A 23,063-nucleotide genomic window follows, 5' to 3' on the forward strand; every position below is an offset into this window, starting at 1 on the left:
TTATTCTCATGGGACATATAATTAAATGCCTTAATTGGGAAGGGAAGAAACAACTGCTCTTTCCCACCTCACCCTTTACAGGTTATTTTTCCTGAAAAACACTGGCTGTCTCAAGACAACCTTCTCCAGCTGGAAGCTCTGCTCCCTCCTCGACAGAAAGTCAGGATTACAGATGACATGGATCAGGTGGAGCTGAAGGAGTTTAATCCCAATGAGCAGAACTGGCGCCAGCACAGGGAGGCCTACGAGGAGGATGACGACGGGCCCCGGGCCGGAGTGCAGTGCCAGACGGCATGACGTGGCCTGGTGCAGCGTGGCCCGGCCGGACTAGCATGTGATGAATGTAAAGTTGGCACAATGAAAATGGCATCGCTTTAATGGCCTCGTGTTTCGGGTGTCCTGTGTATGTGTTCAGCATTCTCAACTGCTGAGTGTCCTTTTGGTTTTTCTTTTTTTTTCTTTTGGTTGTAACTTAAGTTATAGCTTAATTTATATTTAAATGTTTTAAGTGTAAATCACTCTAGTCTGCTTATGGAATCTGTTTATTTACATTTTCAGGATATTTTTGAGATGCCAGTGACCGCACTGACACTTTGTGCTTCTAGTGGCTTTGCCATAGTTCAGTTCCACCAATAAAGCACAGCCCAGACGACAGCACTCAGTCCCCTAGCAAACCTCCAGGCATGAAGTGGGTGACCTGGCCCAAGTCTAGCTCTGCGGTTTCTTCCCCTCCCCACCTCCCTCATGATGGCAAAGTTACTGAGGGTATGATCTCAGGGCTGCTCATGTGACATTTCTGAATCTAGATTCTAGATGCTTCTCCTCAAGAATAAAAGCACATCTGTGGGTTGGGCTTGGCTGCAGTGCCTGGTTCACGCTGAGTGGGCTTCAGGGCCAACTTGGTTCCTACTGTCCTGTGCCCTTGAATGCTTGGAATGGGGTGTGTGTCTGATCATCTCTCTTGGAAGCTTCCTGAACCTTCCAGGCCTTGCGGTGAGGACAAACCAGTGTTTTAAATGAAACGCTGATAAAACTGTTTGCCTGCGCCCCCCGCACCTTGTTTTTTGTTGTTTTATTTTCTGTTGACAGCCTTTGCAGTGCTCTCCCACCAAAGTGCTTACTTGTAAAGATAACGAAACCATCCATGTCCGCAGCAGCCTCAGTGCAACGGAATCCACGGGAGATGCTGGTGGTTCAGCCCTGTGGCACAGCCAGCTTCCCTGTCTGACCGGTGATCCTGGACGACTTGAGGGTCTGGAAAGGCACCACCTCATTCTCCCAGATTGAACTCCCTTCCAAAGGATGGTTCCTCTCCTTGCACAGCCATATCACAAAGGGCTTCCTGCTCAAGGGAGAATGTTTTAGTGAGAACTGAAGTTCTACTCTGGACCGCAGTCTGTGTGGACTACCACTGTAAATGACAACTTCTTGGGAGGGATATTATTCATTAACTCCTGGCAGGTAGACTACAATTTAAATTTAGGGTTACCTCAACCTTTAGCCATTACTGCTCCTTTCCTTCCCACAACAGTCATGAAGAAAAACTCCTGCCTTCCAAGCTGCTGGGTTAAAGCAGAGGCCACTTTTCAGATCCACCCTTATTGGTTATACAGTATCTGAGAGTTTGACTCAGACCAGGGACCTCCCCAGGAGGGCCAAAGGGTAGATGAGACCCATGGCAGGTAGGTCCAACGGATGGACCAGGCTCCAGCTGGCTAGTGGGTGGGCATAATTTGCTCAAAATAGGTATAGAAAGAGCCCACCTGTCCCACTTTGACCCTCAGTCAGGAAAGACATAAAACCTATTCTTCCAACTAAGCCTATATGACAATCAATTGACGAATGGACCACAACTCCAGGGTGTTGTTTCTGTGCTGTGGCTTCCTAATAAATTATTGCTAGAAAACTGTCTAGTTGATGATGAGGCAAAATTACATTCAGCTCCTTGTCATGTAGAGAATTTGGAGGGTGTTGCTTAAAATTTATTCCACCTGTATATTTGTCACTTTAAAATTAAAATTGAGCTGGTATGAGAGACAGATGGTTTTGTTTGCTTGTTTTTTCATTTTCTCGAGCTCCAGTGACCAGTCCTAAGTGCCAGTTTGCCTCATATTGGTTGATATAACGGAATGAAGTTTCCACTCTCACGGAGCTTATATTTTGGGGGTGGGGATAAATACAAACATCACGCAATGATGACTGCAGTGAAGAAAGAGTACTGGGAAAGGGACCAGGGGAAGGCCTCTACTGGGAGCTGACCCCTGAGCAGCTACCTGAAAGCAGTGAGACCTCTAAAGGTCTGAGGAAGAAACATTCTAGGCAGAGGAAATGGCCAGGGCTGTGTGGTTACAGGAAGGTGAACAAGGCAAAGAGGCAGGAGAGAGAAGCGAGGGGCTACCTAAAGAGCATGGGCTTGATTCTAAGGGTTATGGGGAGTTTGGAAGAAAAGCACAGGACCTGACATGAATCATATGAAGTTATGATCAGTAAGAAGCAAGAAACTTTGGAGGGTTAGCTACTTACACCTTTCCCATTACACGAAGACCATGTCTCAAGTGGGCCGCTGAGGAGAAAACTGAGGTACATGTACCTCCAGGCAAGAGGTCAACCAGAGTAAGTACAGGTTTGAGCCTGTAGACACTGTTAAGGCAGTAATACCCACCCAGCAAGTTACAGCTTCTCTAAAATTAATAGGGTGAAAAAGAGTGTGACGGGACATTTTTTAATCTATCAAATAGAAGAATGCCCAGAGGACTACAGAATGTTCCCACCCAGTCACGTATCCTGTTTCCTTCAGGATCCCATTCTGAAATAGATTAGCTTTTCTCTTACAGCTTCTGCATGACTCATTCCTTGGAAGAGTGAGCCTGAATTTCTGTACTGGAAAGTTCAGTAAGTGCCTGGATGTATTCATTTCTGAGGCAGACACTCGGTTTCACATAAGGATGCTGATTCCTCTCGCTGTTCTACCAGTAACAGGGCAAATGAAAACGAAGCGTGTTCAAGAACATGGGTGTTTGCATTAAGAACACTTTATGTTACAGTATGAATGGCATTTCCAATAAAACATGAAAAGATTTATACTGTATCTACAAAATTTAAGTGTTTGCTACAATAAATGCTATATTTCTTTTACACAAGCTAGAAAGGTAAGGAATGTCATGATCAATCTATACATTCTTTCTGCAGCATTAGCCTGGAAGATTGATGTTTAAATTGGACAATCGTAGATGTGAATTTCCTGATCATCTCCGACAGACACAATCTTTGAGCCATTTCCATTGTATTTTACTCCCCAGACCTGTAAATAAAAAGAAAAAAAAATTCCACTAACACCTTTATTCTTTATGAATGAACATCCTTACTCTATTCTCATTATACCGAATCTAGAAAAACACTGAGATGAGGATGTTCTCGTGCTTTCTGCCTTTCCTCTAACCAGGGATCTTCTATTACTACTGTTTGATTATCATTCCACTCACCTCCCAACTCAAGAAAATTTCATTTCTAAACACAGATCAAGATATCTACAAACCTTTCAAAGATTCACAATCTAGGAAGTGACCTAATGCTGTGAAGATGGAACCCACAAGGGACCAGCATGTGGTCTCATTTGTGTTTCCAGGAAGGAAAAGGCCCAACTACCCTGAGGTCGCTGCCTACGGGGATCATTGCGAACTGTGCTCCTCACCTACCTCCTCGGGCTCGCCCCCACCACTTCTCACTCTCTTATTAGAGGCCTATGAAACCTGCCTGTCCCTAGGAGCTAGATAACTTGGCCTCACACGTCATTGCTTTCATTTGCTATGTACTGAATTAACAGAATCACACCTCCTTCCCAGACAACTGATGTGGCAGGAGTTTTATCAGGTCAGCCTGTCACCCTACCTACCCCTTAGTTGGGTGTTCTAGCCCTGATTTCAGTGCTGTGATTGGGCCAGGTGATGGCCTCATTTCCACTCCAAACGTCTTCCTCTGAGGAAAGCACCACACACTGACCTTCACCTGCCAAGCAACACAGCCAGCCAGGTCTTACGCCCTGAGTTAAATGTTTAAATCCAGTAGTGGAATGTCAAAATTAAACCCCCTCAACTTTGTTGGCAACAATTTAAGATTAAATGTAAAAAAGCATGAACAACTGTTAACTTTAAGCTGCATTCCAAAGAGATTCTATGAGATTGCCATAAGAGCATTTAAAATATCTTAAAAGACAACTTTATACTGCCATGGGTATTTTATTTTATGTATTTATTTTTTTTTGCGGTACGCGGGCCTCTCACTGTTGTGGCCTCTCCCGTTGCGGAGCACAGGCTCTGGACGCACAGGCTCAGCGGCCATGGCTCACGGGCCTAGCCGCTCCGCCGCATGGGGGATCTTCCCAGACCGGGGCACGAACCCGTGTCCCCTGCATCGGCAGGCGGACTCTCAACCACTGCCCCACCAGGGAAGCCCCGGGTATTTTATGTTTTATACTACTTCCCCAAGACCCTTGCTATTCAAAGTGGTTGGAACCAGCAATGCTAGCCTCACCTGGAGCTTGTGACAAACACAAAAACTCAGGCCCAGGCCAGACCCACTGAGTCAGCATCTGCATTGTTACCAGGTCCCCAGGGGATTCCTGTGCACATTAAAGACGGAGAAGCCCTGCACTAGAATGCCTTTATCATTTCACATTCATCTTGGAAAGATAAGACTCCTATGAAAACAAAGCCTCTTCTCCCTAATTTAAAGACTGAAACAAAAGTTAGTAATATCACTAACTTCAAACAACCTGTAAGAATTTCTGGCTTCAAGTATATTCAAAGAAAAAAAAATCACTTCACTTCTTTGGGCCACTCCAAAAGAGAAAAGTGATGGCTGTGGAATGGAATGGAAGCTTCTGAGGAAGCAGGTTCTTCTTGAGCCAGCCATGGCCCAGCTGTACCCAGAAAAGGGCCCAGGCACGCCCCAGGCACCAGCTGCAGCATGTTTCAAAGAAGGCGTTTAAAGGCTGTTGGCTAGTACCCGTTTTCTGGCCTACACAGGGACATGTCATGCCTTGTAGGTTGCTAGGCTGACAGCACGTCCTGGGCCTCTGCACCCCAGAGTGCGCACAGGAACACGGGCTGGATGGACATCCAAGCAATCAGAGTAGCTCAGCCCCAAGGGTCGACTGGTCTTGACAACCCAAGCAGCAAGGTTAGGAAAAGGAATGAGTTTTGGCACAGTGGTCAGACAATGCTAGCAATCCAAAGGAATTTGAACGTTAATTATGCCATACCTGATCCTGGTGATCAAAGAAGGTGTGAACACAAGTCCTCGTTCCAACATCCCAAACTTTTACACTTTTGTCAGATGAGCTATTTTAAAAAAGGGAACATTAGTATCAGAAAAGTTCTCAGACTGGTTTGAAGTTGGAAAGAACCTGATCAAAAATCCCACACTCCTTCACTCAGCCTACCTAGAGGCCCCCTTGGTGCCTGGGTACACAAGTGGCCATCCAGGGCCCCAAAAGGTGGCCAAGGATGTTGGCATCACTGGTTGGCTTTCCCCTCTCACAGAGCAGCTATTTCCCTGAACTTCTCATCTGCCTGGCCCTCATATTAAATGTTCTCATCAGGAGTCTCGGATGAGAGTCCTATATCCGGATGGGAGGGAGGCCCGTGAAAGCTTCAAAATAAAGGTTCTCAGAGGCTTCTGTAAACCTCTGTGCAATGCTATTAAGCCATCCATCTCCTGTTTTTCAACTGTCTTGGCCATCCTGGGCCTAAACAACATTGGGGTCTCAAAGCACAACATTTTAAGAACAGATTTTCATATCTGAAGTTACTACTATAACACAGGTATCCCTTAAGTAACTGTAGGTAGAAGCCTAGATTTATAAGGAAGAACTAAGAGCTGAACTGTTCAAAAGAATCCACTTTTGTTCCAGCTAAGGACAATTAACTTCACAATTTAAAAAACACTGCAGAAAACAAAGGCTATCTGAATTAAAAAAGGGTCTTCAAATTTTAAGGCAATTCATACAAGATGACCATCTTCATCTTCCTAACATTTTAGAAACTGATAAGAATCATAAGTACCTGGAAACAAAGTGTGTGTCATCAGGACAAAATGCAACGTTCAGCACCCAGGATGCGTGGCCACTCAAAGTGCCAGCCAAGTTAGCGTGCTGTCTGAAATGGGAGTTTCAAATAAAATGGAGAGGTTAGCTTCTGGAATACAATCACTGAAATGGAAGGTATACTCTTAATTGCCCGTTTAATTGGACCAAATCTGCTATCCTTATAATCACCACGGTATTAGTTTAAAAATTCCCTTTTCAATGAAGTAGCATCACACACTGCAGAAACGAAATTTTCAACAGCATTAACCCCAAATATGTCAATGTCACCAGGAGCCAAAAATAAAATCCCGAACAAGCAGAGCTTAAAAAGCTCAAAATGAAGACGGCTCAGCAAGCCAACTCCTAAGATGAGGAAACAGAACCAGCAGGGGCAAGTAGGCCATCTCAGGGCAGTTGCAGGTTCTGACCCCTGCCCACCCAGTACCCTTTCCACATAGGGCCAGTGCCTTGTGTCTAAGGAATGTTTCAAGATGTACTCTTTACAACAGATGTGGCTTGGATAGACCATTTTTAAGCTAACCAAGAACAAGACAGGTCTAATTACTACAGTCATTTTCACTTTTTAAAAAAGTGAAATGAAATCACTTATGGCTGGAAAACAATCCTAAGACCCGACTGAGGCCAGCAGTTTCACCTCTGAACCCAGAAGAGTAGAGCAAACCTCAGTTAGGTACGAGGAGGAGAGGTGGCCTCAGCTTGGGCTTGTTGCCTGCATTATGGGGACACTGATCCGCGCTACCTCACCGGTTGTTGGGCGGATGATGGAATTGTAGCACTGAAGGCCTTATTAAAGAAAACTGGATACTTAAGGAATTGCTGTTATTTATATTGGCTCTGCTACTGACAGGCAAGCACAGTTTGAGAGAGGCATCTTCCCCCCAGACCCTAGCACCCTCATTCAGCTCTAATTCCAGAAGCTTCAGTTCTAATTCCATGTCTCTTTGACAACTTTTCGTCCTCCAAAAGCCCCCAAGTTTAAACTCCCGAAAAACTCTCACAGGCCCATAAAAGGACATGCACGTGGATGATCATGGTTGTGGCACCCGTCGTTGGGAAGAAGTGTAACGTATGCACCCAGTGGATTAGAATGCTACCTTTGGAAGCCAGGAACCAGAGGCACACTGATTGCAGTACTGAGTCAAAGCATCACACACACATCAAACACCGTATAGGGGTGACCTCAGGGGTGAAAAGGAGTGGGGACTGAGAAAGACAGGGGGAAACAACAAGAGAAAGGGCCCTTGCACAGGCTTCCAATGAAACAGAGCCGTGAACTGAAGATTAACTCACTTCTATACCTGTGGTCAAAAACCAACAACAAAAAAGCTCCCTCATCTAGACCTGCTGCAAGCTGGCTTTATGAACTGACAGTTCCCTAACTAGGGCAGAGAAGTACCTTCTAGAACACCCCTAGAAAATGGATGTTCTAATTGTTTACCATCACTCCAAGCCAGCCACAGCCCATGGCTCCATCTCCTCAACTGAACACTACTTACCTACCCAAAAGAATTTAAAATCACAACAGACAGGATGCCTGAAAAAAAGTAGCAAGTATGTGATCCTAGTAGGTAACCCATGCACGTCTTCCTCCATAACATTCTAAGCTCAAAGCAGGGACGCTGACAGGGGAGGAATAACTGGGGAGACTGAGAGTCTGACAGGACCTGAACACAAGTCTTTCCTAGACCCAGAGAGGGAGCAGCACACTTGCTAGGGCTCCTCCTAATGATAAGAGGCAAAACAGGCATTGGTATTAAGTGAGAAGCCTTGAATCCCAACAGGTAACTTACACATCATAGATCTTGATGTAGCCATCATCTGAAGCAGTGACAAGGAGCTGCGAATCCGGGGAAAAAGTCAAGGAGCGAATGGGCATAGCGTGGCCTGAAATTCACAAAGACGCTTGTTAACTAATACAGTTTCCACTAACTATGTCACTTTTAATGATTGTAAGTCACTGAGTTGCACTGCCCAGGTGCTTCAGTCAGAGAGGGTACTGACTGGACTCTTCCTTCTAATGCTCTAGAAACATGCACATAACCCAGGCCCCTCCTGCTGGAGCCATTTCTCCTCAGATCCCTTCCTTGACCAACTGGACCTCAGCACACATTGCTTAGAAGAAACTCCTCTGCCACAGATATGGCCAAACATGGAAATATGCATCGTTTCTGATTTGCAAGGTTGAACAAATAGGATGCTATTTCCCTACCAAATCCTTTGTTGTAGGGTAAAGGATACACTGAAGAGGTAATATATTCTCTTGGTTAGAATTCAGAATAGTACAAAAGAATACAGAGTAGAAGTCGCCCTCCAACCCTTCCCCTGTTCTAGTACCCAGTTCTCCTGCCCAGAGGTCATCGGTGCAAAGGGTAGGCACAGCACTTTCATCTACCTTCAAATTACTGACAAAAAGCAGTTATTTTCTAATCACAAAGTTCTTGAGAACCAAACATGACAGAAATAAGACACTCATATAGCTAGGATATATTAACACATAAATAAAAAGGCCTGTTCACCAAAAAAAAGCATTTAACACTGGTACAAGAGCTAACATGTCTAGGTTATAACTAGTGACAAAACTGAACCTTAGAGGCATTTGAGATCTCCAACTGAGATTGATGTTTTGCAAATCTAATGCTCATTTGCCATTTAGCAGCATTTTAATGAAAGAATACGTCTTCCTTTGTGATCTGATAACCCAGTTTGCACAAAATAAACGATGAACCACACCTTCCAGCGTGTGCAGAAGTTTCCCGGTTGCAATATCAAAAATATTGATGATTCCGTCTATGGCTCCACTGGCCAGATACTTCCCATCAGGACTCTGCGCAGAGAACATAGTGAGATCATTTGAAGCTCCATATTGTTAAGCCATCCCCACCAAACACAAGCAATCTGCTGGCTGCAGGTCTAACCGGCTGACTGGCAAACCATGCCAGTAGCTGCCTGACAAGAGCAATGCAGAACGCTTACCAAGGAATACAATGGGCTAGAAGAGTAAACTGAAAGAATCAGAGAGAAAAAATGAGCAACGTTTCCTTACATATGCAATACTAAGAATGAATTTTCCTCTTGTGTCCAAAGAATATTCCTTTTTCCCACTTTCCACACCAAAAATGTTCACTTTCCCCACATGAGTTCCTGTGGCCAGATACTGGGAATCAGGAGAAAAGGCCAAAGTCCAGGCATCCACTGAACAGAAAAAAGAAGGGAAAAAACTCTAGTGAGAAAAGACGTGACTTTAATTTTAAAAACGTTGTGAAGATATTAATTCTATAACAATTTAGTTTAAGGGCGTCTTAAATTTTTACTAAAAATGTAGATAGACAGGACAATACCAAGTGTTAGCAAGGATGTGGAGAAACCAAAATCCTCATACACTGGTAGGAAAATAAAATGGTACAGCTACTCTGAAAAACGGTTTGACACTTTAAGTAAAAACACTTACCATGATACCCAGCAGTTCCACTCAGAAATGAAAACACATGTCCACGCACAGACTTGTACCTGAATGCTCATAGCAGCATTACTCAGAATATTAAAAAACTGGAGAGAATCGAAATGTCCATCAACTGGTAAATAGATGAACAAAACGGGGAATATCCCATAATGGAATACTCACTGCTCAGCAATAAAAAGGAACCAACTACTGATACATGCTACAACATGGATGAACCTCAAAAACATTATGCTAAAGAAAGAATGAAGATGTATAAGACAATACGATTTCACTTCTGTGAAATTTTTCAAAAAGGCAAAACTATAGGGACAGAAAGCCGATCAGTGGTTGCCTGAGGCTGAGGGTGGGAGCACAGATTAACTATAAATGGGCATGAGGGAACTTCTGTGGGGCATGGAAGTGTTCTAAAACCGAATTAGAGTGGTGGCTGCACAACTGAGGAAATTTACTAAAACTTGTTAAACTGTATACTTACAATGGGTTAATTTCAGAGTGCAATTATAGAGGTGAAAGTCTACCTCAATAAAACTGTAAGTAAATGAAAAGGTACCAGAAATACTCATATAAAACTGTAATATGACAAAGTATTTACCACAAATTAACAGAGAATAAGGACTGGGAAGAGGTACTGCTTGTTTAAAAAAAAATCAGCTAGTTTTTAAGTTATACCACACAGCCTAATTTCAAGCATTCTATTCAAATGTTATTTGTGTATCACAGTGCTTCTGTGTAAAAGTCTCCAGACTCATGGGCAGCCTGGATAAACACATGTGCTTTATATTTCCATCTGGACCACAGATAATATTTTAGCATTTCTTTTCTCAGCTACATGGGAACCTCTTCATAGGCAACCCCAAAGAGCTTTGGGAGCTTCTGGGGTCAGAGCCTAGAGGCCAAGGAATAATCTAGTTGTCCAGTGCTAGTCTAGGTCCCTTTGCCCATACCCACTCTTATATGGGAATGTACCCTAAGTCCTGCCCCTCCTGCACCTGCCCAGAAACAGTGCTTGTTAGATCAAAGGGAGAGGAGAGAAAGGCTCCTTCCCATGTCACTCTCCTTATTCCTGGGGCAGGGCTCAAAGAGGTCATGCCCTTCTCAGCCCAGGGGAGAGTGAAGGCCTCTCTGAGCTTAACTCATGGTAGACAGGGGCTCCTAGCACAGATGGGTCAGCACCATTTTCCAGGGTGAGTTTTAAAATAAAAATCTCTCACAAATTTTTTTTTTTTTTTTTTTTTTTTTGTGGTATGCGGGCCTCTCACTGCTGTGGCCTCTCCCGTTGCGGAGCACAGGCTCTGGACATGCAGGCTCAGCGGCCATGGCTCACGGGCCCAGCCGCTCTGCGGCATGTGGGATCCTCCCGGACCGGGGCACGAACCCGTGTCCCCTGCATCGGCAGGCGGACTCTCAACCACTGTGCCACCAGGGAAGCCGTCTCACAAATTTTAACACACATATTCAAAGTAATAATAAATAATTTAGCTCTATCACTTTTCTTATGAAATATTTGTTTTAAAAAGGAAGTTAACTTCAAAAGTGCTCAATTAACCAAGAAGATCTGAAAAAGCTTTTCTAATCAATCTCTCAAATAACTGCTTTTTAATATCTATCTTTACTCCTAAATGAGTAAAACATTATTCTAACAGGATTGTTTTCTTATTCCTATTATAATTAGCTGTTTACAGGAATAATAGTTACTAGAAAATCTGATTTTTATTCCTTGAAGTTTAATAAAATCACTTTTCAATTATTTTTACATTTGCCTATTAACTGTTTGATAATATAGAACTTTTAGTGGCAAATATCCTTATACTTAAAATTGAAGGAATTTTTATTCCTCAATTAAAATGTGCACTCTAAAATTTATTTTAACATTTGCATAATAAATCACTAAGTTCCACCTCATCAGCAAAAGAGTAACTTTTCTTTACACTGGGACATCTTGAACCATCTGCTGTTGAGAGGCCCCTGCTTCCACCTTTGTTCTTCTTCAATGTCAGTTTGCTGGAGCTACAGGATGGGTGAGGTGCCCAATGGAGGATCTTCCCCTTCATCTTCCCTTTCTTCTACTTCCTCACTTTCTTCTTCAGGATCTGAGATTTTCTTTCTTGTCTTTTTCTCCTTCTTCTGTTCCTTCTTTCACATTCTCCAGGCATATTTTCAAGATAGGTATAATGTAAATGTCCATTTCCCTACATTCATTAGACCTAGACTTATTAGTTTTACCTTCAGATGAATTCAATTCAGCTGCTCCTTAGTTGTCAATAGCAATGCTTGCTTTTATTACTCACCCAAATAACTGTTGTTTAATGGTCTGGTATAGTTTTAGGAATATTCCTATCCAAAAAGAAAATAAACCCAACCCTCTACTCGTCTCAGTATCTTTTTTCTTTCCTAACAGTAATCTTTCAATGATCATTTGCCACGCATGGAACCAGTATGTAGTTTAAGGTACTATTTGTCAGGGAAGGCAAGTTGGATACAGACACCATCCTTTTCCTTGGAACCAATCCAGTAATCATTTCTTCAGCTGTGGTGTGCCCGGGGCGGGGGGGGGGGGGGGGGGGGGTGGGGGGGGGCCCACAAAACCACGCAGTGACCTTGGCGTCATGGGAGGGCTTAGGTGTCCAAGATGAAAGGGCAGCAACAGATCTGCCTCTTCCTCCTCTCAGCTATAAAGCAGAGTCTTAACAGACTTTGTGGGCTAGTTTGGGGACCCAAGTCCTCTGTAAGAGATGTCAACAGGGCAAGGACACATGCAAAAACAATCATCTGGGGAGTCAGAGTGTCTGGGTAGCTTTTTGCAAATACATATCCCAGCCCACACACCCCAATAACTGTGATTCAGTGGATCCAAAATAGGGATTGGACATAATGCATTCTTTAAAAAGCTGCAATAGTTAAGAATCAGAGACATGGAACATTGCCACTGAGGGGAAATGAACTCAGTTTCCAGACAACCCAGAGTCCTTAAAACCCTGGGACCATCATTCTTTCCAGAATAAGTACAGCCTATAGGGTCTACTGAACATAACCAGTGGGAGACAAATCCACCTGGGCCTCCAATCAAGGGAATTAAGTTAAGGAAATCCCTGAGCAGCTCTTCTGTAGTCAACCCACAGAGGGGTGTGCCAGAGAGGGACCAGACTCTCTGTACTCTCTAGCAGTCATCACCTATTCTGGTAGAACAGGCTCTGCTCATGAATGCTATGCGGTCATTTACAAGTAAATATAAGGCTACAAGGAATCCTGAAATGTCATGTTGCTTGTTCCACATTAATCCAACCTACTGAAATCATTAACTTCCATTACCTCAGATATTTATCAAGGCTAATGGACAAGATTATGCTGTCCTATAGAACTTAAAAAAACAAACAAACAATGGATTTGTTTCTTTAGAAGTTTCATATATCTGTCATATACTAGAAACAGGCACTTTAATCATAATTAGTAGAGATTACCATGATACAGATCTATGAGGACACAGTGCTTTATGTTCTAGACCTCTATAAGGCAGTGAATGTATCAATTCAGAATATAGCAAACAGAGGACCTCTGGACCATTTAAACACAAGTCCACAATCCCAAATCAGCAATTCTGAAACCCAAAGGCGATGAAAACTGTAAGTTTAAAAAAATAATTTTAGTACCAAAATTCATTTGGTAATAAAACCTGACCTGAACTGATGTAAGGCTATTTATAGCCTGTATGTACCTCTCTTAGTGTAAATACTCATGTTTAGTCGCTGAGGTATCAGTATTTGATTAGAGTGCTGCCCCCAGCCCCACTGAAGGTATTACATGACATACAGTTCATGCACCCATATTACCAGTCTCAAATCCAAAAAATTCTGAACTGTAAAATACATCTATCCCTAAAGGTTTCAAAAAGGGATTGTAAACCTCTAGTATCTTCTCTAAGAGTAAAACTCTTACCAGGTCCTGCATCTATAGACTTTATCTGTTTGCCGTTTTCCAAGTCCCAGAGACGAATATGAGCATCAAGAGAACTGGACGCAGCAATGGGCAGGGTGTGGCTGATGTCCACAGACACCACACCCAGCTGATGGCCCTCCAGACTCCACTGTAGGTCCAGCTTCTCATCACGCCTTCAATGGGGGACAGAGAAATGGATTTCTTCACACACAACACATTGTACCTGGCATCTGAAATTCTGGGCCCCTGTAAGTATGCATTACCAATGGTCTGTGAAAAGCAGAATCAGAGAGGAAATCAAGAGCCACAGAACACCAAATGCAGCCAACTTTTAGCCATGAGATTTTTTTTTTTTTCTTAAACTATAGGGCCTGAACAGCGAATAACAGGAAAACGAGTGAGAGAAAAAGAATCTGCCTTTGTATACCACCATACTACTATTGCTTTCTTGCTCAGAAAACAGTTAATACTTCTCTGATTGCAATTTGGGAGCCCAGAAGTAAAAACCCCAATTTCCAAGGCTGCATGTTAGAGGGGAGGGCACTCACCATTTCCAGACCTTCACCAGGTCATCCAGGGATCCTGTGACCACTGCCTCAGAGTTTTCTTTCTTGTTTGTCCCCCAGGCAACTGACCAAATGGCATCATCATGGGCTAGAATGGAAAGCGCTTCATTTTAAAAGTCTTCATGCAACTTCTAAACTGAATGTGCTAAGAGGAAGCTGAAATACTGTTACAACAATTCTGAGGTAATATCTACCTGTATCATTTTATTGTTTTGCAAACTGCTTTCTCATACAGCTTTTATTATAAGTGTGGAGGCAGATATGAAAACTGGAGGTTCTGAAGAAGCTACTTGCCCCTAATCACAGGTTACCAGGTGGGGCAGCAGTACCAGAGTAATCCAATGTCCTTTCTACTTTAGCATGCTGTCCAACATGCATTAGTTTGGAATGGCTCTCACTTAGCTAAAGTGAAACCCACCCCAAAAAGAGATCTAAAGTTGATTAAGAGTTATTTCTTAGAGATCCTTGGAAACCAGTAGGCAGGTCAACTGTAAACAGTACAGGTCTGAAAATAAAGAACTAAAGCAGCTTCCACACATGAGTTGCCTTTTGCCACAATGTCTATTATGTTTAATGGGCCAGTTATTACTTTAATCCTTTTATAAGTATTACCTCAGCCACAACAACCCTATGAAATAGGTACTGTGAATAGTATTTTCATTTTACAGATACGGAATCAGAGGCTTAGAGAAGCCTAGTAGCTCACCAGAAGTCAAAAGCTAAGAAGAGGCAGAACTGGGCTTCCCTGGTGGCGCAGTGGTTGAGAGTCTGCCTGCCAAGGCAGGGGACACGGGTTCGAGCCCTGGTCTGGGAGGATCCCACGTGCCGCGGAGCAGCTGGGCCCGTGAGCTACAAATACTGAGCTCTGCGCGTCTGGAGCCTGTGCTCCGCAGCAAGAGAGGCCGCGACAGTGAGAGGCCCGCGCACCGCGATGAAGAGTGACCCCCGCTTGCCACAACTAGAGAAAGCCCTCGCACAGAAACGAAGACCCAACACAGCCAAAAATAAATAAATGAATAAATAAATTTATAAAAAAAAAAAAAAAAAAAAAAAAAAAAGAAGAGGCAGAACTGGGATTCAAACCCAACCTCTCTATTAACTAACGTCCACTTTAAATTCTAAGTCTTTAAGCTGCATATCTGGCAGGCCATGCCGGTGGGTCTGCAGACCTGGTGCAGGAATATAAATGTGACAAGTGCACAAGGTGGCTTTCTTCATACCTGGCAGCATTTCTCCAGGAACACCTTTCCAAGATATGAATACAAGGGCATTCAACTTAAACAGCTGTGAGTTACATACATGGCTTCCGTTACAATCCCCACCCGACCCAAGCCTGCTAGCTTGCCAGCTGGATGGCATTCGCTGCATACAAGGTAGCTGACTGGCATGCCTGACTAGCTACTAGTTACCTATGCTAGCTAACCTGAAAGAATGCTTTTGGCTTAAACTTTAGACTACCTAAATGTCACCTACTTAAAGTGGAAGAGCTTTTATTACGCATTCCACAAATTCCTCCAGGCTTTACCTAACTCATCCAGGCTGTGGTGGAGAAATGGGATACACATGAATAGTCCAGGCACATACTCCTTTTCAGGTATGAAGTCCACTATCACTGGCCAATTACCTTTCCAGACTGAACTCTGACCTGCCTCCTGCTCCCATTCCCACCACTGCCTCCGCCGCACAGCCCCCAGCCCACCCCCCACACTCAGTAGTCTTGACAGAAATTCACCTCGCTGTTACTATATCCTTCACTTTCATTGAGGGTCAAAGGTCCTCTGTGAGAGTCCCTGCACTTGTTGTAAATGAAGGAGCCCGACTAAAAACCCCCAAGAGAACTTCTGAGTTCAGGGCCAAGCTCAAGTTTACCTCCCCAGATGAGCTGTGGCACTAACAGGTTTCTGAGACTCAAAGCGTTTCCTTCTTTCACTTTGATAGCTGGGAAGCTCAGAGTTCCTCAGGTGGGAAGCTTTCCTCAGCCTGGAGTTCTCCTGTCTGTCATTTGACTCCTGCTTTTTCTTTTAAGTTAGTGGCTTGGTTTTTGTTGTTGCTGTTGTTTTTAAGTGTACTTGTTTTCAGCTGCTTCTGCCAATGTTTCTGCAGAGTACAGCTGGAAACTGCATGTCTGGTCAGCATGACAAAAACCTTACGCCAGGGACAACAGTTTTTCATAGGTAAATTTGCTTGAACAGGCTAGCTGCTTACCTTGCTCTTGTTTGAAGAGAATACTGTACTAAAAAAGAACAGAAGACACATTAAACCAACGGTCAGATTTCAGATGTGTCCCATCCCTTCCCTAAAACACCGCCTGGCACCCAACTCACCGCCCTGCCCCCCCGGTAGATATAGTCACCACAGTGTTAGCTACTTCCCCTGCCTGATCTCTTAGGAGCTCCTTGATTCCTGCTCATGCAAGGTTTGTAGAGTCATACCAGAAAAAAATTAGTTCTTTAATTTTAGACAAACTATAGTCTCTTCTCCCTAACCACTATTACCAACCCAAAAAGGAGAGTAATAAATTATGTGTTTTTTCCTGCTCTGATCACCAGGAAGCTCAGAGTCCAGTTTGCAGCTGTATAAAACCACAGTCTGCATAACCTGTTAACTCTGTCCCTAATTTTATTACAAAGATATGTTTCTCCTTTTCTGATCTTTGTTTCTTTCTCGTTTTTGTGTACAAATTCTTTTAAGCTTCCTCAATGCCTTTGTAAACTGTGGTATAGACTTAGATAAAATAATCCTCCTCTTAGCGTTGTGCATTTTACTAGTGCCACCTACCCCTCTGGTGACTAGATGCCCAGGGTCACCCTACTCTTCAGAAGAGCAGGAATCAGATGCTAGTTTTCTGACTACACACCCAGACAACGTACTGGGCTCGAACCTGCCAAAGAGACCCACTGATATTCTTTCTCTCCATAGGCCTTACCTGGTTGGTCATTTCCTTAACCAAGGATGAAGGGCTAAAGGCCAGACAGCTCTGTGGAAACAATACCAGGGTTTCAGTAAGGGGGTGTCATCAGGACAGAGGGGGCTATAGAAGGTTCCCCTTGATCAAGAAAATAAGACAACTCTTTGGCAGAGTTGCCCGGACACTCTTCTGTGGATCAGTCCCAGGGGCCCCCTTCACAAGCCCTACCAGGTGGCACGGACTTCTTTCTCAACTAATATCTATCACCTCTCATGTTTTCTTCTCCTCAAGTTGACTACAGAGAGGGACCAGTCTCCCTCCTTTGCTGCTCTTCAGAGAGATAAAAACCACAGGACCTTTTAATTTAAAATTTTATTTATTCAAAACTCAACAAGTAAATATGGGGGAGCAAAGTTCTTAGAGTTCGTGTGGGGATCTCAGCCAAAAATGCCTATAAGAGCCAGCAGGCATGTAAATGAGGACATGAGCTAGAGGGAGACACATGTCTCCCAAAAGGTGCTGAAGTCTTTAAGGACTTAGCTCAGCTAAACACAAACTTAACCATAGGAATAGATTTAATTTCTCAGGCTATAATAAGAGTTCTCAATCTTTTTTGTGTGTGCTATAGACCCTCTAGCAGCCTTGTAAAGCCTATAAACCCCTTCTCAGGATGTTTTTAAATACATAAAATAAAATACATAGGATTAGAAAGGAAACCAAGTATGGCCCATTCTTGTTATTCCAGGCAGTTATGTTCTATAACATCACTGAACACCGAATTAGTGAACACTGACTGATCCATTGCTCCTAAGGGAGACACTGCATTAGGTTCCTGCAAGACTCTGATAATATTTTTGGTAACCGAACAATACGTAACTTTGTTTTATGCATGTTTCTCAAAACTACAATGAGGTATCACCTCACGACGGTCAGAATAGCTATTATCAAAACATCTAGAAACAATAACCGCTGGAAAGGGTGTGGTGAAAAGGGAACCCTCCTGCACTGTTGGTGGGAATGTAAACTGACACCACCATTATGGAAAACAGTATGGAGGTTCCTTAAAAAACTAAAAACAGAACTACCATATGACCCAGCAATCCCACTGCTGGGCATATACCCTGAGAAAACCATAATTCAAAAAGAGACATGTACCACAATGTTCACTGCAGCACTATTTACAATAGCCAGGACATGGAAGCAACCTAAGTGTCCATCGACAGATGAATGGATAAAGAAGATGTGGCACATATATACAATGGAATATTACTCAGCCATAAAAAGAAATGAAACTGAGTTATTTGTAGTGAGGTGGATGGACCTAGAGTCTGTCATACAGAATGAAGTCATAAAGAGAAAAACAAATACTATATGCTAACACATATATATGGAATCTAAGAAAAAAAAAAAGGTACTGATGAACCTAGTTGCAGGGCAGGAATAAAGATGCAGACATAGAGAATGGACTTGAGGACACGGGGTGGGAGGGGGAAGCTGGGGCGAAGTGAGAGTAGCATCGAAATATATACACTACTGAATGTAAAATAGCTAGTGGGAAGCAGCAGCATAGCACAGGGAGATCAGCTCAGCGCTTTGCAATGACCTAGAGGGGTGGGATAGGGAGGGTGGGAGGGAGGCTCAGGAGGGAGGGGATATGGGGACACATGTACGCATATGGCTGATTCACTTTGGTGTACAACAGAAACTAACACAGTATTGTGAAGCAATTATACTCCAATAAAGGTCTATTAAAATAATAAAGACAGGTTATTTTACGTTGGTAATTCATTAATATTGAACTTACGGCTAACAGCACCAAAATGCTTGCCTATATGAAGTTTATCTACACGTGTGTTTTCTCCATAAGGCACATCACAGTCTTCCTGCACTTAGGAGCACTAAGAGTACTTTAGCACTGTGCTTGGGGGGGCCATTTTAAACACTGAAATCACCAATAAAAGCACAAAAATCCAAAAATCATGGCACTAACAGACTGAAAACAAGACACTTGTTTATAGCATGAGAACTGAAGCAAGAAGGCAGAATGTTTCCTTGTTCAACTGCAGCTGAGAATGTGTGTCAGTTGACTCAAAATTTTCACCACCTCACACATGTCCAAGAAAGACCGCAAAAGCACTGCAAGTACTGACTTAGGGCCTACAAATAAATTTTAGCATGTAGATGAATTTGCAAATACAGAAGCTGAGAATAAAGATCAACTGTGTACCGAAATAAAATTTTACCAAATACAAAAATTAAATTTGTGATAGCATAACATATGTGATTCTTAGTTTACACATTACATAACAAGATCTAGCAGCAAGTCTAATAACTACCGTAATTTCAAAGTTGTCATGAGCTTACACAGTATGCTAAGATATGAAAATATCTGTAATTTCTATTGGTGACAAAGTCAACCTGTCAATACTGTGGTTTGTTGACAACATTCATAATCGAAAGAAACGCTAAATTTCAGTTAGAGGTTAGAGAACATAAGGATGCAATTTTTCTTCTCATCCAAGTTCATGGCCCCCTCAATTCTATCCATCGACAGAGGAGACCATACAGCTAAGGCATCCAGGTTCAGGTTACTTGCTTTAAATTTGTAAACCCAAAAGGGCTACCGTGAAGGTTTTCCAAGGATAACAGAAAAAACAAACAAACGATCTGTAAATAATCTTTGCCTGTGAAATCTCAATCAAGTTGGTAGTGCTTAATTTGTGACCCAAGAACAGGATCTTGGCCAGGGTAGGAAAGACAGGCAGGAGCTCAAGCCAGTTTTGCTGAAATGAACAGTATTACAACTCTGCTTGGGCACCAGCCCTCTGCCCAGTGAAGCAGAGGCCTGCCCTCTCCCCTTCCAAAACCTGCCTCACATCCCTGCAACAGAGAGAAACAAAAGAGTAGGAAGGTTTGCAGGAAGCCAACTCCATGAAGCCAGCCTCCTCAAGACAGAGGTGTGCTTCTATCAATGAATGCACGTTTGAGGATGTACCATGAGTCAGGCTCTGTTTTACGTTAGCTCACTGAACCCTCTCACCCCACTTAGTAGATATTCTTATTATCACCTCTACCTTCCTGATAAGGAAAGTGAGACTCAAGAGAGGTTAAGGAAGCTTCCTAAGGTTAGTCTGACAGTAGAAGGTGGATACAAGCTATAGTATAGGCCACCAAGATACACTACTTCTTACATCAGTTTCTTATCCTCTAATAATTTAAGAGCTAAGAGGACCCCAAAGCCCTCTCTTGCTACCTTCTCTCTTTAGAGAACTTTCCTCCCACTTCCTAGGCAGAATTCATTGCTCCCTCCTCAGTGTTTCTAAAGACCTTTACACATGTCCCTATTAAAGTACTCAGGCAGGTCAGTAACCCATAACACTACATGGTACTTGAAGTAAAGATAACTCGGCCTGTGCTTGTACCTGTCCAGCTCGCTACCTAACAAGACAGCGTGGCCCACCACTGGAAAACTTCGGTTAAGACAGTCGTTCCGTCTATGGACACTGAGACCTTTACTGCAGAGAAAGCAGCCCTAATCTCGAGGCTGCACAGAACACCCTCAGGATGCAAGATGAGGCAACCTACCCTCTCCCCTTAGGCCCCGCACGTCGAGAGGCAACCAGGATAAATGGAGTCATGGAAGCCACTACCCTCGGGCCCCGCAGCCTAGAGCATTCCTGAGCAAACCCTCTTAGAGGCAGCCTCGGGCCCACCCTCGCTCACCCGCCCTCCAGCCCGGGCGGTTAGCGGCTGCCATCCCCATCGGCTGCGCGGACCAACTCACCGCTTCACTGCCCGGCTGCACTGCCCTACGGCTCGTCTGACGCCAGTCTCTGCGCGACCGCGACGCGCGGCGATGAGCTCACGAAGGGGCGGGGCATCTCGCTGGTCCCCAGGGCGCCGGTGCATGCCGCAGCGCCCCCTGCCGTCGCTACGCCGCGAACGGGGCGGACGAGGAGGAGGTTAGGAGGGTAGGAGGGTAGAGGGGGAAAGAGGCTACGCCCAGGTCACGCTGGTTTCCCCCGGGGGGCGGGGCCCCTGGGAACCTGCTTCCGGAAGCGCAGTTTTAGGTTTTAGCAGCTGAGCTCTTGGCCGTTTGGGTTCCAGTCTCTTCATTTGTAGTTTAAGATTAAACTACACATGATGACTGCAAGAGTTCTGTTGCTTCAAAAAATTTTCAGTGAAATACAGCTTTGTTTTTCAAACTGCAAGTCACAACCTGTTACTGTGACGGATATCAAGTTTATTAGGTCGCGACCAGCATTTTAAAACAAGGCGATGGAAGGGTGGAGGCACGCCCCCCCATCCTCGCAAAGCCGCCCGGCTGCTCCTGGCTGCTGGTCACTGCCCAAGGCTCTCTGGGCAGGAGGGAACAGATGTTTGGGGGAGCGGAATGTCTGGGGGCGGCCCCTGAAGGGTTAAGCCTTCTTTCAGCTAGTCGTGGGAGAGAGTACAGTCTCTCCTGATTAAAACTGGTTTAGAAGTCCAAAAAGATTCTAGTAGGACGTGATGATAATATAGTCACAGTGAATGCAACCCTCTGAAGTATCCACGTACTCTTACCCTATCTCCACCCCCACTCCAAGTTAGAGTTTCCCAGTATCTAGTTTATTAGGACCATCTTGAGTTCTATGATGATTTCAGGAAACTGTTAAACCGTATATCTGTTATCCATACAACTGGATAAAGTTCATCTTTGAGGTCTTTCTGAGGAGGCTGTGTGGCCCAGAAATTTGCTGAATACGCTCACGAGTCTCCCAGGGCCATTCTCTGGTCCTCAGTCATCCCTTCAGTGACACCTCTGTCCATGGAAACTTCATCCAGCCGCAGTGGATCCCCTGCATGTCATGGGTTTAGAAAATTTGGGTCAAAGTGAGCAGGCTTCAAGACTTACCTTGAATTGTCAAAAGTCTTATGTGGCATCTTGTAAAAGTCAAGTTATCCCTGCAACCATTCTGGATCTGTTTGACCACAGGGCATTTGCCTCTGAAGCTAAGGAAGAATGTACAAATTATATCCTCAGGCCAGGAAGCTTGTCTTGAAACCGGAGGTAATTCCTATCACTTTGACCTAAGTGCTGAGTGGACCCCAGTGTTCAGGCAAATTCCACAGAACTTGGTTCACAGAAATCGGGCCCTGTAATGGCTGGCATCCAGGTTCCTAAAGTGTAGAAAGGACTTAACGTCGGTCCCCAGTGCAATGGCTTTTAGCAGTGAAGTGAGGAGTGATCCACTGCCTCCCTGTGCAACTGATTGCCAGTTTTGGCCAGTCTTAGTTTTTGCCCCTTTATTTTTATTGGCAGAGTTTGTGGGTTTCTCTGGATTTTGAATATAGACTGATTATTATGTGATCTCTCCCTAACCAGGATAATTGGGCCATCTTTACTTACTCTTAGCTTATATAAAGAAGTATTTTTGAATACTCCTACTTTAAGAATGGTGAAATTTTGTCTAAAAAAAATGCTTACAACTATATAGTTAAATGAATTTTAATTTGTGTGATTTGGGCTTATGTGGGTTATTTTTTTCCCTGCACATTAACTGTAAATATTTCACCTCTAAATTATTCTGAGAGCACACTGATCACTTTTATGCCTTTTATCTGTTGTCAGAATACTAAGGCTTTCTGCCTTCTGTTTGCTTGCTTCCAAATCTGCTACTATTAATTTCCAATTGAAGCAAATTGTTCTGGGTATTAATTCAATTTTTGTCAGCCATTATAGTTGTTCTGAATGAAAATTCAATTAATCATCTCTCAAAAAAGAAATATAATAGATTAAAAAAATAGAAGTTGTAAGAGTGTATCATGCACTTAAAGATACGTCATATTTTATTTAACAACTTGTTTCACATAGGCAGGTAATGGATCACACAGGAAAATGTATTTCCTGCTGTGGGTTGTGACCAAGAAGTTTGAAAATCATTGCAGTAAAGGCTTTCTAAAGACTTTCCAGCTCTATAGTTCTATAATTGTGATAGGAACTCCAAATCATTCATTCAAAAAGGATGTATTGTGCACCTGCTTTCACCTCTAAAGCACCCCTAGAGTGCCAGGCACATGAGGTCATCGGCCTTAGTGTCAGGACTGTGA

At 43.6% G+C, this 23,063-nt stretch overlaps 2 protein-coding genes across 8 annotated transcripts in view; one reads left to right on the top strand and one right to left on the bottom strand.

Moving 5' to 3' along the window:
- The window catches only part of DNAJA4 (DnaJ heat shock protein family (Hsp40) member A4), a 16,764-nt gene extending 14,725 nt beyond the window's left edge, over positions 1-2,039 (top strand). For 5 of the 6 annotated variants that reach the window (XR_004348418.1, XM_032622413.1, XM_032622415.1 and 2 more), the window contains one exon: positions 82-2,039. Coding sequence is in view for 5 of the 6 variants with exons in the window: in XM_032622413.1 (XP_032478304.1) it covers positions 82-297 (216 nt within the window). In the remaining variant the exon portion in view is untranslated. The remainder of the gene's footprint in view (positions 1-81) is intronic. The other variant, XM_032622417.1, reaches the window with a different exon arrangement.
- WDR61 (WD repeat domain 61) lies at positions 438-20,805 on the bottom strand. 2 transcript variants are annotated; one of them, XM_032622418.1, is made up of 11 exons: positions 20,758-20,805; positions 16,992-17,042; positions 16,271-16,298; positions 14,048-14,153; positions 13,500-13,672; positions 9,150-9,298; positions 8,837-8,930; positions 7,897-7,990; positions 6,063-6,155; positions 5,261-5,339; positions 438-3,301 (listed from the first exon to the last, which is right to left on the bottom strand). In XM_032622418.1, the coding sequence occupies exons 2-11, from the start codon at positions 17,001-17,003 to the stop codon at positions 3,212-3,214; spliced, it is 918 nt and encodes a 305-aa protein (XP_032478309.1). In that variant the 5' UTR covers positions 17,004-17,042; positions 20,758-20,805; the 3' UTR covers positions 438-3,211. The 2 variants fall into 2 exon arrangements, with proteins under 2 accessions (XP_032478309.1, XP_032478310.1); XM_032622419.1 differs by lacking the exon at positions 20,758-20,805 and adding an exon at positions 20,559-20,755.
- Between the last annotated feature and the right edge of the window lie 2,258 nt (positions 20,806-23,063).

This window comes from Phocoena sinus, chromosome 2 (assembly GCF_008692025.1).
Source record: "Phocoena sinus isolate mPhoSin1 chromosome 2, mPhoSin1.pri, whole genome shotgun sequence".
In the NCBI taxonomy this organism is placed as follows: Eukaryota; Metazoa; Chordata; class Mammalia; order Artiodactyla; family Phocoenidae; genus Phocoena; species Phocoena sinus.